This window comes from Lipophrys pholis (genome assembly GCF_963383615.2).
Source record: "Lipophrys pholis genome assembly, chromosome: 20".
In the NCBI taxonomy this organism is placed as follows: Eukaryota; Metazoa; Chordata; class Actinopteri; order Blenniiformes; family Blenniidae; genus Lipophrys; species Lipophrys pholis.
The window spans coordinates 18,516,652-18,532,381 of NC_137648.1; the positions used below are offsets into that span (position 1 = coordinate 18,516,652).

The 15,730-nt window shown below is 44.0% G+C and overlaps 1 protein-coding gene across 1 annotated transcript in view; it reads left to right on the plus strand.

Annotated features, from left to right (window-relative positions):
• LOC308125596 (partitioning defective 3 homolog) overlaps window positions 1-15,730 on the plus strand; it is a gene marked incomplete at its 5' end in the record, with an annotated part of 413,756 nt that overhangs the window by 314,827 nt on the left and 83,199 nt on the right. Inside the window, one exon of the mRNA XM_080489471.1 lies at window positions 7,881-8,183. Coding sequence (XP_080345597.1) covers window positions 7,881-8,183 — 303 coding nt within the window. The remainder of the gene's footprint in view (window positions 1-7,880; window positions 8,184-15,730) is intronic.

Consider the following 15,730-nt stretch of genomic DNA (forward strand, 5'->3'; position numbering starts at 1 on the left):
TTGAGCGGCATCCAAACAACCGTCACGCTAAGCAGCCGAATCGACACAGACGCACAGCGGGCACGAGATATGTAGAGTGTATGCCCATTTAAATCCTGTCCCTGCCTCTTCTCCTTCAACCCCCGTCGTTGCCCACTTCCTCATCTGCCACTTTGTCTGGCGGCACATTCTCATTCCCCATCTTGTTTATGTCGTTCTGCCTGCATGAGCCCCAATCCCAACACCCCCCCCAATCCTGTACCTGTTCCCCAAATCCCATCTACCAGCCAAGCCAGGATTGTCCCTCAGTTAATGGAAAGGGAATCCTGAGGGAAATTGCGACGGGTAATAATAAACCAACCTGCCACAAAGCCAAGTCGATATTCAAAGCTTCAAGGTTCAGCTGGACCATGTCTCAGAAATCCATTACCACGGGTATTTCGTTTTTTGGGGGGGTAGCACGACTGTATTACATTCCCTCCGTGCTTCATTTGGTTGCAAGGTAAGGCGTATGATCTGATTGATTACCATGTTGACACACAGATGGAATGTCATTCTAAAGTGCTTTTATAAAATTACAGATTTGACTGTACCGCCTCTCTGACGCTGGTACTCATCAGCCAGCGCTGTGCGTCAACAGCACCCGGGATGGTCCACAGCCAAACCCCCCCTTCCCCCCCTCGGCTCGGCTGACGTTAGCAGTCATTAATTCATGCAGACACTTTTGACAGGGGCTTTTAGCGATTCAAAATAGGAGTCAGACAAGAGGTGAAATAGATTAATGCATAAAAGCTGCCCCTTTTACCCCGCAATAAGGTAGCTATGGCTATGGTCGTATATTTAAAACTCTGACCTTGGTATGATTCCCACAATTTACAGTTTGGCCTGTGGTCCCTGCAGATACAATCCGTAAAGCCGCTCTTTCCTATTGATGTCTTGTCGGCCTGTTATGGTCTGAAAATGATGGAGGAGAGAGTACATAAAAGTTGGACTTCATCACCAGAGTGCAGTGCGTGCTGACGGAGGGTGGTTATCAGCAGCATTTGTGTTTGCAGAAATCTGGCCGCTTTCATTGGGCCGCCTCATCAAGGAGCCGTGTGGTTACCTGTGGTTCGGCTGATATTAATCTGCCTTCGGCTCAGCAGAGGTTGCCCATTATTCCGGATTGTTTTTGCCGGCAGACGGCACGCAGGACGCCCCCGCCTGACTGGCTCACATTGAGAGGGCCGTGGAAACAACAAGCACTCTGATTGGCCCCTGTGTGGCCGCAGTCCTCATTCATGCAAAGCCGTGGGGTTCGAGGCAAAGAATCGTAGAGGAACACAGGGCGGGCTGTGTTGTTGAAGCTTCTATCAGTCTCTGACTTATCTCCACGCTCGCTCGGGCCCAGGCTATTTTTTCTCGGCCAAAGTGGGCGCTGTGCACGAAGCCGACCTGACAACGTTGCTTCTTCATTTTCCGCCCGGACTGAACTCCATTCTTTCCGTCTTTCTCTGTGGCAGCTGATTATGATGTCCATTCTCTCTTATCTGCGCTGCTCCGCTTGGCTTCTAATCAGCGGCCGGCACTCCACTGCCACTCTTCTTGTTCTCGCTCGCTCCCCAGGCCGCAGCACATCAGCTCTGATTTTTTTATTTTTTTTCCTTTTCCTCGACAGCAGTTTGCTTCCTCCTTCTTTGTTGTTGCTGACTCTAAACAAACAAAACCCAACAGAGGCTTCTGAAACAGTCAGCATTATTGACTTTAAACAGAGCGCAGGCCTGGACAGGCATGAGAATGAGCAGTCTGTTTGTTTTTTAAATCAAGATAACTTGCTTTTCCCTTCAGGCAACATTTACACGACAACATTTCAAGTGAAAACTGATTATTTTTGCATTTTTGCTTAAGAAAATGAGTGCGTTTACATTTTGAAAATGATGTAGTTTTCATGCCAGGCCACTAGTGGGTGTTGTTATATGTATTTGTAATGGAACCACAAACGCAGAGAACAATACGCCATAATCATTAACAATGGCGAGTACATATAGAGAATATAGACTGGGAGTCATGCCATTCTGGAGGCTACCATTGTTGTTGTCTTTTAATCACGCATGTGCACAAGAACTATTTATGGCGGCCGTGGTGCGCATGCACATTAGTTTTCAAAAAGCAGCATTTTCCCCCATTTCCACCTAGACTGAATTATGGCTTTTTCAAAAAGTTGCATTTTCTGTAGCTCTGAGCACCGATGTCGTGTAAACGGACACCGATAGATGTTTTGTGTTTTCGCTTTAAAACATTGTCATGTAAATGGGGCCTTAGTCTGTTTCTGATTCTCTGGGCCACCAATAGAGAAAAAAAGTGATTCGCTGCAAAGACCCTCTTTTTTTTTTTTGCTCCACTGATTGTCGTGCCACTTTGTCGAACCATCTCATTATTTCACTCACCTACTGGAGTCTCATTTGCATAGAGAGTTCAAAGGAAGCTAAGCTGGCTGATTGTAAAGTCTGATTACATTCGTAATTATATTGATACCTACAGAAAGCTAATGCGATTATTATGACACCGTGAATTAACGCCACAAAACGTGGGACAATTATCCTGGTGATTGCGCGACGCCGTTCGGGGGCCAGAAGAGCATCCGTGCAGCCGGCTTTTGGAAGTTTTGCAATTTTACACGCGGGAGTCATTTGCTGCACTTAGATTAGATTCAGTTACATTCTGCCCTCCATCTGCACTTCAGAACAATGGAACATGTTTTGATGAGGGGGGGAACTGAAAAGAAGAAGAAAAAAAATCCATTCAAGGCAGCTGGTTGAGAGAGCGAGAGAGCAAACACATTCTGTTTCATCCGGCACGGTAACAATGCATATTGAAGAGGCAGCCTTTCAAACTTCTCAGCGTGTTGACTTCAAAATGAATGTTTGAGAGTAAAGACAACCCCTACAACTCTCCCCCCCCCCCCCCTTTTTTTTTCCCCTTGTCTCCTCTGGGTAGATAAAAGATTGACAAACATATGGAGAAAGAGTCTGTTTGCTTTGTTTGTCCAAAACAACAGCTCCTTTGGATTAACTGCCAGAGTTACTCAGCGCGCAGAGGAAGGACTTAAGCCGACACGTTGCCACCACTTTCCCGCCAGGCCTCGCTCACTTTTTCGCGGCTCTCGTTTCGCTTTGCGTACGATGAAATTAACCTGGAACAACGATGACGGTTTGCAGTGACGCGATGAATTTTAGCATCGGGTGGAAGCCGGCAGACTGGAGTGGAGAGCTACAAGCTTCTTGCACTGTGTCATATTATCTGGGGGCGTGCAAATGTTATGGACGAGCCTGCGCCGGGGCGGTGTGTGCCCTTTACCTTTTTAACAGCGCTTCTCCAATAGAGTGCCCATTCATTACGCCATCATGCGGAGTTTCACATGCAGATCGAGGCTGTGTGGAGGTGGGTTGCATCAACGTATAGCCTTTCTGTATCTTATACGAAACGTTTTAGGCAGCGTGACTGGATTACAGCCTTAAAGGGGAAATGCAGCGTCATCTGACACACAGTTCAGTGGAGGACGAGGCCAGTCAGTGGTTCAGATGTTGAACTTTACCTGCCCCGAAAGCCTCGGCTTTAAACTGTCTAGACTGACTCTTGGCCCGGAGGAAAATTCCTTCCTTCCTCCAGTTTTATGAGGAACAGAAACACCAGAGTTGTTGTCACAGAGATGCATCTGTACCCGTTTCATCCGTGTAATTAGGATAAAAATCCACCGCGGGCCTACGGTGAACATCTTTGCCTCGACCGTCCCTTCCCCAACATAAATCCTCCCCAGACTGGCGACATTAAAAGCTGCCGTGCCCTCTTCACTAACTCGCAGACTGAGAAAAGAGGAGGGCTGGTAATTGGGGCTGTATAGTAATAATGTGTTTAGTGTGGGTAGCACTTCCCTTAATGTTAACACGCTGCACCATTAATTGGCTAATGGAGTATGTATGGTGCAGTGCAGGGGTGTTCTCTGAAGGGGGTGGGTTGCTAGAGAACAACACAGTTGGCAGGTGTGTGTGAGTTTTGCTCCTAATGAGCATATTAGACGGGAGGAAAAGTGCTCTCAAACTCTGATCTTGACTGCTACCAGTATTCTGGTTGCTCACTCGATGTGCTTCTGAACTCCTGTGAGGAAACTGAAGATGTTTGTTTGCATTGAGACAAAGTCGTCCCATCTCTATCTATACATCTATCTATCTATCTATGCCCCGCTGTAAATAATCGTGAAGCGACTCTCAAGATAGAAAATGTTTATGTGAATACTATTTTATTTGAAGAAGAAAAAATATATAGAAGGAAGAATGTTAGTGTAAAAACAGTCGATGTCAAGATTGGAAAAGTGGTTCACACGTGCAAAGATTTTAATTTCTTGTCATTGCACTCCATACCAACGCAAACAATGTTTTCAGGTGAAAACGGAAAACGATTCCCAAGGTGGAACTTTTCGAAAAGGCTCAGTTTCTGTGGAAAGGGACAAATGCAACAAAGCTTCAAGTTTTCAGAAAAGTTTGGCGTTTACGTGGCAACGTTTTGAAAACGATGTCTGTTTACATGGAAAAAGCTGTAGATAGCCTGCCAGGCCACGTGTTCACCACGGACATTCATGACAGTCACGTCACTTGTTGTTATCGTCCATCTATTCGCACATGTGCAGAAGGACTATTTACTTTAGCGGGCAGTCGCAGCATTTCAGAAAAGTTGCATTGTAGAGTTACGACACTGTCAAAATGTTCCACTTTGGGAGCAGTTTTCAAAAAAGTTGCATTTTCAGTGGCCACGAGCACCCATGTCATGTAAACAGACTCCCAAAACACAAAATGATTCCCTTTTCACTGCCAAAGGCGGAACTTTTGAAAAACTTTGAGATACTTGCTATATGTAGGAAAGATTCGGTTCTTCGGTATTCAAACATGAAATAGTTTATTGATCGTTCCAAACCTGACTTTATCTGCATCGGTATTTGTTTTCTGATTCAGCAAAGCGTTCCATGTTCGCCATCTCTGCTAACACTGGTAGCTGTTCTAGATTAACAAAACGATGTACAGTGTATATTACAGAGTCTTGCTGCACGTCTGGATCTGGTACTTTACCTTCAGATTCCTGGCAACGCTCAGACGTGTGTAACAGTAATCTCTGGAATGAACTTTGGAACACTCCTTTTAAATATCAGCTCGGCGCAGAGAGGCCTGCTGCCACACGGCCAGCCGTGGAAACTTAACACCATATGATTGCCCAGTTTTTCTCCCTGACAGCCCAAAAATCGGGCTGGAATTGGCCTGTCACATCAGAGTGACAGGTTGGGATTGTGGATATGTTTTCTCCACACCCTCACACAAACACACACCGATTCCCTCGACAACACGAGCAGCCACGGCTTCTCTCTGAGGGAAACGTAAAGCACGCTGAAGAAAAGCTTGAGGAGCCAGTGTTATGACTCACAGTTTAGGCGACTTTACTTGTTCTTATGCCTTTTATTTCTATGCACCTCTTACCCTCGTCCATGTCAGACTCCTGAGGCCTGGACAAGAAGTCTCTCTTATTTAGTTTGATGTCGCCAGTCTAGCCAAGGCCATTATCTCATCCCGAATGTCAATATTATTTTCTTTATGAATCTGATTAGTTCGTAAAAATGCTAGAGGGTCCTGAGATCCCCGAGGACTTCCGTGAACCTGTGGTAACATCATTGTCTGCTCCTTCCTGGCATGGATCTGACATCACTTCAGCCATATGGCGGGTGAAAGGGCTTCTGGGATTTTGTGGGGTATTTATTTTTTTTTTTCTTTTACCTTCCTGTCTCTTCCAGGCTTGTTTCTTATTTCCTGACACGAGCAAAAGTGAATCTGCTCAAGCGAGTTGATGGGTTCCATAGTGTACCTGGCATGCGACAGTACGCAGACGACTCCGGGGCTTTACAGATGACTGCACATCATGCAACATTGCATCAGGCCTCCATCAAAATCCCATTCTGCAGATAATGCTGAGAAAATGGGATTTTCGACGGCTAAAAATAAACAAGGAGAGTCTATAGGTAGGATGTGGGAATTGGGTTAATCCGGCACTGAAAAATGGTGATTGTTTGAAATGTGATTACCGTTATTAAAATACACAGACACAGGAGAAGGGGTTCGGTAAGGGGGGGGGTTCTCGCCACGCTTCAAATCCATCAATCATCTCAGAGGAGCAGCAGCGGGAGGTCAGAGGTCAGTTATGACCCGAGGTAATAGGGAAGCACCAGTGGGAGGTGGCGTGCTTGTATCCCAGTGTGCTGCCTCCCCGCAGCACACACACAACATCTGGAACCGGTGAGCGGAGTGGCGGCTTCTGCCAGGGTCACCGCGGTGGGAGGTCAACTCCTCACCTCCCTCCTCTCCTCTTTTCTCCCCGCCGTCCACCTTCCTGAGCGCCGGCTCCCCGTGCCGCACCGCAACCGAGCCTCGTTAGCCGCCGACAGACGGGTATTCACATGAAACTCCTCTCCGGGGCAGGAAAGAGCCCGTGAAAGGCTCCGTTGTGTGGAAGCTGTCCCGGGGAGAGCCGCAGCATGGAGGGAGAGGAAGGGGCGGGCATGAGGAAGAGGGGCTCCGACTGCGCCCCTCCCACCTTTTCTTGGCTTCTAAAGCCACATATTTAAATAAAAACTGCGAGGCTTCCTTCAGTGGAGAGGAAATTCCTTCCATACTTTGAATGCGATGAAAACTCACTTTTGCTCAAGTGTCCCTGATCAATATCTGAGATGAATGTTGCCTCAAACATCTCTGAAGCTCTGCCAGAGTATTACATAAGGCTCATCTCTTCCTCTTTTGATGTTTCCTCTCACAATTGCCCCTCTATGTCTTTAGAATGATCAGATATCTTTTTATTGTTTTATTGTGTTGCATTTGATCCCTGCTAATGTAGCATATTGGTTTGATTGTGGAGGTAAATCAGCAATGACTGCTTAGTAATGATGTTTTCACTGGTACTTCGAACAATCATAGAAATGATTCCAAAACAATATTTTAATTTCCTTTTTTTTTTTCATTTGGGAAATTGATATGGTTGTTTTGTAGAAGCTTGTGTTTTCTCCAAAAAGTGGTAATAAATCCCTTTTTTTTAGTATTTCAAAATTTTCTTAAACTACTTTTAACTTCCTAAAACTAAAATTAATGAGGTAATCATCAGGCTGTATTTATAGTTTCAGGACACGTTTCCACTCGGCCATTGTTGTTATTTTCCATCTACTCGCACATGTGGAGTAGAGCAATTTCTTTGCAACAATATCTTTATTTAACTTTTCATAACAAAAGCTTCTCAGATGTATTGTGTTACAAAATTATACTGAAAATTTGTTGCTGTGCATAAAAAAATAAAAAACACACACAAACAAAATCAGAACAAAAGTGCTTCTCCTACCTTATCTAAACATAATCTGCTCAAATTAAAGTTAGATGTTACTAAAAAAAAAATTATGTTATTAAGATAAATAAAATTTTGGCAATTTTAAATTTTTTTTAAATTGTTCTCATATGGGGTTTTTGGGAAAAGAACTATTGGCTATGGACATGGTGTGCCAGCGCAGTAGCAGCATTTCAAAAGAAGTCGTATTTCCCCCCGTTTACATGGAGACAGAATCGGAGAGTTTTCAAAAAGTTGACTTTTCAGTGGCTCCGGGGACTGTCGGGTAAAAGGACACCCAAAACGCAAGAAAGTTTTTCCGTTCTCACTTGAAAACATCGTGTAAACGGGGCCTCAGTGTACTTCGCCCACTCCGTTGGTGCTCATTAGGATTTGCTTGGCATTGTTACTCACATGAGCTTCCGCCAACAAGGTGCCATAACCACTGAGAAGTGTCGTTTTTTAAAACCCTTTTTCCTTACTCACTGGACACTTTATCCTCGATGTGTTTTTCTCAGGATACAGGCCAAGACACGAGAGCTTCGGGAACGGCAGGCAAAAGAAAGAGAGTACGCCGAGATCCAGGATGTGGTCAGCAGGACCTTCAGCTCAGACGAGGAGCACACTTATGCTGGCATAGGCTCCTTGGATTCGTCGGTGGACAGCAGCAGCATTGACCCTTACAGCCATCCTTACCACCTGCCTCAGAGTCCCCAGAGCCCGCCGCCTCCCCCGGGTCTCCAGAACAACGGCGCACCCCTGGAGGTGCTGTACGCCCAAGTCAACAAGCCACGCAACGGACGCCCCGCAGCTCCGAGCAGGTAGGGGGCGCCTCCAGAAAGCGGTCGGCACGCCGACGCGCTCCGTGTTGTGTTCATCCGAATGACTCTAACTTGCTGTGTGCATTGCGGTCGGGCTTCGCACCGGCGCGGTTCATTTACACCTCATCTATAATGTATAAGCAGCAGTGTGATTGTGTTTGTTCACTTTCACTTGTCAGGGGTGACACACAGTTCACGGAAAAAACAATGAATTTCACGCAGGGCTTCATCGCCTGCTTTGTCCCACAAGGCATGTCTCGCTCACCACGCAGGCAGATGAAATTCACACACAGAGCAGAACAACAACAGCAATTTTCTATGTGTCAGAATTTTGATATCAGGCAGTTTTGTGTCTTTCACATTAATCCTTGCACCAAAGTTAATCCTCCCCGACCTCGCAAACGCCTTTTCAGGAAGCCACATTTTTGCATCTGTATTTTATGGGGGTTTTTTAGTCGCTGAGGGAGATTGTATTATGTTTGCTGCGGCGACTACAGCATGCAGAATTTGAGTTTATGTTGGTGTTTATATGTTATTGTCAAAAAAGGGAGTGCCCCACTTTTCAAAAGCGTGTTTTTTTTTTCATGCAGGTGTGGAATGTTGTTAAAGCTTAACAAATTGCGTTTTTTATTACAGAAGTATTGAAGTAGTTCTGCAGCAGCAGTGTCAAACATTCATCTTAGTTCGGGGGCCACATGCAGTCAAATGTCGACCTGAGTGGGCTGGACCAGTAAAATAGTGCCATAATAATAATCATTGTGAAAGGGGTCATATTGTGCAGCTCATTGTGTTTAAAGTTTCTTGCCTGAAATCCAGCTTTTCCTTGATTTTCCTCCATTTGAATATTGGATCACAGGAGCTGCATTCAGAATCTGCCACTGGCTCCTCCCACAAATGCCCATCTTGGGAAGGGGAGGATTGGCTAAACCCCCTATGACACGATATAGGGTTTGATTTCTGATTGGCTGGTTGGAACAACACACTTTTTTAAAAACTGAAACAAGCCAGGGAGAGAAAGGACAGACTTTACTTACTTCTGGGGCATCAGTCCAAGTTTGGGGACGATTATTACTGTTGAAAAACCATTCCAAATAAAATTTTGACCCCTTTTCTTTGTTGTGGTGCAGAGTATACGTGATGAAAATGTTCAAATTTTCACAAAACCAAACAATTACTCCAGACGATTACTCCAATCTCAGCATAAAGCCAATTTCAATGAAACCTTCTGGTACTAAATACAGTGAAATATGCGTAAACTTCTCCTCTTGCTGTTGCGTTATGGCTGTTTTTACAAACTCACCCCGACAGCATGGCGTTGGGGCTAATGCTAGTTTGCTATCTTTCCTGGCAGGGGCACGATATCTCAGCTCGGCTCTCAGCTTGACAGAATCAATGTGTTATTTGACATATTTACAATTTGCTTGATGGTTTGACGGCTCAGATTGGAGCTTATTGTCGGCCAGTTTTGGCCCACAGGCCTGAAGTTTGACACCCCAGGTCTTCGGGCTGTAATTCATAGACTGCATTATTTCAAAACGTTCTCTGAGTCGACAATGCCATGTGTGTAGGAGTTGTGCTGTGATTGTTGCGGAACACAACAGTGAGGATGAGAGTTTCTGTGGCTGAAAATGTTTTGTGAAAAGGCCTCACTGACTTTCTCCAGAGATGAAAAGCCCGACCTGTTTATTAGCTTCCGAGAATGCATTAAGAGCCTTATAATCCAATTTTACAAACCACGCAAACTGCAGATTTTTTGACTGAATGGAGAAAATGAAAAAAAAAAAAGAGAGAGAGAAACACGCCGCAGTGTTTCTTTAGGTGAGGATTTCGGGCTTGTTTTCGCTCTCAGTGCTTGCCAGACTCTTTTGGAGCTGCTGAGTTGCAGGAGACATCAAGGGCTGTGCAACGTTGAGCTCCATATCGTCTTCATCCCCCGTCCTCCTCCTCCTCCTCCTCCTCCTCATGACTCTTTCTTGCCCATGCTCGGAGGAGCTTTTGGAGAACTCGACTGGGTAATGGGAGCAGCAGTCAATCAAATTGCGGTTTCAAAAGGTGATTCTTTGTTTCACACTGGCTTCCCGCGAATCCCCACCGAGCACCCGCCACCTGTCAGGTTGCCGCTCTGGAACGCGGCATCCAGAGCGCCAGTCACCCGAGCCCCCGGGTTGACGGGGGAGAGGGGGCTGACTTGTCAGCTGCCTGTCGAGAAATGAGGTCATTCCATTTTGCCGTGTCTACCATTTCTTTTTCTTTTTTTTTTCATAAGGTGAAACCAAACAATCTGCCAGCAGAAACGCCGTGCCGGGGTGTTTACGTCTGGCGTGCTTTCGTATAAACTCAGCAATGGTCCGAGCTAATTCCAGGCAGCAGGTTTTTAGGGTGAAAAGTGATATTTACCTTTTCTTTATATGAGGTTTTAACAAAACCGAACGTAAATAAAACCTTGATTTTCTATTGGTGCCCTTCAGTTTTACTGATTCTGACAGCATTGTCAAAACACCACCGGAGCTGCCAGTTCTAATAACGCGGAGGTAAGTAATAAACTGTCAAATGAGCTCTTGTTGTACCATGATCCCACAGAGGAACAGTAAAACCTGATACAGCAAAGCGGGCAGGATCTCTGGACGCCCACAGTAACCGGGGGTCCTCGTATCTCTAAGGTTTTTTATATATTCTTTTTTATTTTTTATGGGCTCAGGTCTGACTCATTCCAGCTTTACAGTCACAGTGACCTTCCCATTAGGGCTCCATTACCAAAGGTCTATTAGGGAGGGACGCTCGAACCGGGGCTATTTATCCAGCTGCATCCTCATCTTATGGACAGCAGTGAATAAACACGAGCGCGGCTTTGTAAGCCCGGCCGAGTCACGGGTGAATGGCTTTATTAAGTCGTAAAGTGAAGGCACACATGAGGCACAAATCAGTCCAAGATGCTTAAACTCTAATTTTGTACAGTAACTGGCAATTGCATTCATATGGACCCCACCGCCTCCCAACATCTCTAATTGGCTGTTTGGATGTAAAACAACCAATCTTGGGAACGCCGCTGTTGTCTTGTGTCTGTTCAGCTCTATTAGGGGGAAAATTTTGATTTAAGTCCAGTAGTGTCGTCTCCCCTTCAGAGAAGTCATAAAGGAGAGACTGTCAGTTAATTACAACTCAATTCAAGTCTGTTTACTTGGTCTGTGGAAGCAGTTTCACCAGACAAGGGTTGCACAGTTCTGCCATGCTTCTCCAGGTCATGTGATAATCAGGGGTTTGCTCCTTTCATGGTGATATTCCCATGTAATGTTATTCACAACGCTGTAACAGGTGATGGCAGCTGGCCAAAGTAAAGTGCTGGTTTTACTTATGTTTTTTTTCTTTTCAAATATATATATATATATATATTTGCAACGAGACAGCGATTCTGTTGGAAACGACACACCGGCTGTTCCAGTTGATTTAATACGGTGGTCAGGTTGATTGCGCAAAGACCCTTTGCTCTACTTACTACTTTTTTATTTTTTAATACAAATCATTGGACTGGGTGTCTATCTGTAAATAGACTCTGTAAATAGACTCTGTACTCGACGCTTCTCCTCTTATCGTTACTCTCTTGACTGCTTTGTTAAATCGATTCGCAGTGCAACGTCTGGATGTGGTCTCACTTTTGACAGTTCCCCGGATTCTCAATGATGATCTTGTGTCCGACATTCTTTGAAATGCAAAAATAGTCTGGCCTTCTTTTTTCTTTTTTTTTTTTTGGAGCCAGGTGTTGATCCGATTTTGGTACGCTTCTGCAACGGTGTCTGATTGAATCAGAGACGCACCGTCATCTGTCTGGGACAGAACGTGACACATGTCTGATTCAGCGCTCGACTGCAAGACAAACCTCTCAAGGAAACGCGGCACCAGCCGTTCCCAGTCAACAGGCGTTTCATCCACTACTTGTAGCATTCAGAATAAAGTCAGGTAAAAGGGGTCCAGTTATGGAACAATGACAACAAGGACTCAAATGATTCTAAAACACATATTATGCTTAAACAAAGTAATTAAAACCAGGTTATTATTGAAATACAAAGAAAAGACGTAGGAGAATCACAGTGGGTTGTTTTTGTTTTTTTTTAACAGAAGAGTTTTTTTCAAGTTGTGCATCTAAGAAAATACAAAGTGCATTATTGTGCCAAAATGAAATACAAATAAATAAATAAATGGCAATTCTGAAAAATTTCTTAATTTCAGTCCCCATCCACAGCAAAAGACAGATTGTCCTGGGTTCAGGTGCAGAGCCATTCTGAAAATACAACTCAAAAAACATGGACAGAAACAAATTCAGTAAAGCAAAACACACACATTTTTTTTGTTTGTTTGTTTGTTTGTTTCTAATTAACAACAACTCTTATACCAGTGAGAATGGCTATGTAGGCCTCTCGGATTGTTTAGTCATGTTTGTTTATTTATTTGCGTTTCGCTTTTAATGTTCAGTGGAGAATGATTATTTGAAAAAAAGGGGAAGATTATAGAACTTCAATCGTCTTTCTGCTCCCTTTCATTCAGAAATGTGCAAACGTTTGTTCTAGGTGCCTCCATTGGTGTGTGAATGTGACTAAAGATGTAAAGGGCTTCGGAACTGCTCCAGCAGTTAAAGACAAAAAAAAAAAAAAAGGTGTGAAATAAGTGAAATCCATTTACCATTTAAAGTAAAATAAAGTGTTATAGTTGTGCCTTGGTGAAAACAAGGCTGAAAGTAAGACAATTTAACTTGTATGCCCAGAGGCGGCACAACTGAAAAATGTCCCCAGCAGTTTAAAAAAGGGGGGAAGTGGCACAGGCTCCAGAGTTCTGACTTTTGTTGGGTCAATTCTCTCAGAAAGTAACTCAGATTTCCTCTAAAATACAACCTTTAATCTGCCCCTTTGATCAGAGCGTGTTTCTCCAGGGCCCACCTCAGGAATAAGTAACCGTATCCAGGTCAGGGTTAAACGCTGCCCATTCTTCTCTTTCACACCGAAAGCTGACTGACAGCCAGAAATAGGAAGCCTTCCACGAATACACTCCATCTATTTCCTTTTTCCCGTCTTTGGTTAAGGAAATTCATGTCCTCTCCGCAGTCTTGGAATAGATTATAGGGTTCAGTGGCAGACAGCAGGATTAGAAAGTGAAGACTCGAAGTCGTACAAGTGAAAGGTAAATCAAAAGTTCTCAGCGCAGTCGGTGTCTTGATACGTGGATTAGTCAGAAGTGATTGCAAATTCTGTTGTGTCGACGCTTTATACCACACAATAAAAGTTCCATTAGGTTTAATTTAAGAATGCAAATTACTGTTTGCGTTTGTTATGATGGGCAAGTGACAGGAGTCTCGAGTCAGAATGTGTTTCAGGCTCCTTTCTGCGAAATCGTAAATAGAAAGCCTCGGAGCAAAAATAAGCAGTGCTGAATATTATTATGTCTCAAAGGCAGCAAGACAAATATCACCGACATACAGCTGGGCTGGCGTACGCAAGATATGCAAAGCAGCAAGAGGCGCAAAACAAAGAAAAAAAGGGTTGAACATGTGGTGCATATTTCACATCGAAACACCACACATGAAACAGCTAATCCCCTTTCTGCAAAACAAAACAACAACAAAACCAAAATAAAGAAATTTGATTTGAGGCTCGGACATCAGATCTCTGAAATGTGAGATTGTTTCCAAGAAATGAGAAAAAAGTGAAACTAACAAGTTGATTTTATGGTTTTTGGTTATTTTGAACGCAAAGAATTTGAGAGATGACTTCAAAAGAAAAGATGTTAAATGTGCACATACTTCTATTGTATTATACCAAATTGCAAGATTATAAAATAAGATAAAACAAAAATAGCTTCCAGATGGTCGGAGGAACTTTGGACAAAATGTGTGTGGGGGGGGGGAAGGGGGGGGTAATGCATGAGAGTTGAGAATCTAATTGAAGAAACGTTGCACAACCCCCACAAAAAAACTCTCAGCAGCCAGCTGACAGCGGTCCCTCTGGCACTAAAGAGGTAATAAGATAATCTTTCACAAGGTTGTTGAAGAGTTTTTACTGTATCCCCGCTCACCAAGTATTGACAGTCGATGGCATCGTGCTTATCACTGACCACCATCTCACACTCTCGTGATCTGAAAAGACCACTCTTTGTTTGACGAGCTGCCCGGAAAGGGGGTTTCTTTATGGTTGATAGTTGCTATGACAACATCGAGGCTGAACTGCGTGGCGTTACCCTTCACTTTGGACGTATGGATCCCTGGCCTTCACCGAGCCCTGGACGTATCGGCATGTGGATTTGGTTTTAGTTTTCAGTGAGGGACAGATAACCTTGTCTTCTTAATTTTTTTGGTTTTGTTTTTTTGCCCGACTGTCACTGGAGGGTTACAGGATGGAGATCCCGCTTCCATAAATCCTCTTAAAAAGCACATTCGCGCAGCGCTAGGCGCCGGTCGCACGCTGTTACACACACACACACACACACACCGCGGCTCCACAGCCGCGCAGCGAAAGGTCACGAGCCCCCCAAGTGACAGATGTCAATCACGGGAGTGTGGGGATCATCCAATCCCTTAATAACAGCCGGAAAGGCTCCAGGAGACCGAGGGAGTCGCCCGCTGGATGTGACCTACAGGAAGCCTGTACCCTCAGATTACCTCAACTTAGAAGAGCAACAAGCGAGGAGGAGCAGTTATACTTTGTGGATCGGATATATAAAACTAAAGACAAATTCGGGTCTATGTTTTCACTTATAGGATGTGGCGTCATAAGACGCTTTATAAACTTGATATCCGAGTTCAGAGAATCAGCATAACTCTTAGTATCTATTGAGCAAATCTTTTGAAATGTGAAAATAACACATGGGCAATTGGGAATTAAATGGAGAGGACAAACCTCAGTTATCATTCTGTAGTCAGTTATCACTCACTCATTTTTCAACTGCCTGAGAAGTTGAGGTACAAAACATTTGTAGTTCTACCCGTACTAAAACAAGTCAAAATCAAACATGACACTGTGCTTGTCTGTGTTTTTCAAACCGTTCATGATAAGCGTCTTCTTGACATCAATATGAAGATATTAAAAACATACATTTACACTTTTTGCGAGTAATTTATTAGAAAACTATGTTTGATCTTGCATAATGGTAATTTTCATGCCTATAGACTTATTTCTTTTAGTGTTGCATTTTGTAAAATACCTATTAAAGTGCAGTTGTTCTTCAATATGGCAATACAACATGACTTTACAACATTGAAGCATTGTTTTATCACAGTTAACCTCAAACATCCAGTCATACTACATGTGTAAGGCTCAACGATGATCAAAGGGGAAAAAAGGAAAAGTGTTTCCACTCTGGCAGTGTTGTAACTTCAGCCAGGAGAGGTCAGTCGGAAAGCAAATCTTCAAGTAGAAGAGCTGTGTTGACGTTGATATTGGTGCTGAGTCACATTTGCGAAGCGAAGAAAATGATTCACGCAAAAATGGCAGAAACTTTGAAAACAATGTAGTTGTAGCATTCCAAGCCACGAGGTGGCGCTGTTAGTGGCCTTTGTAATGAAA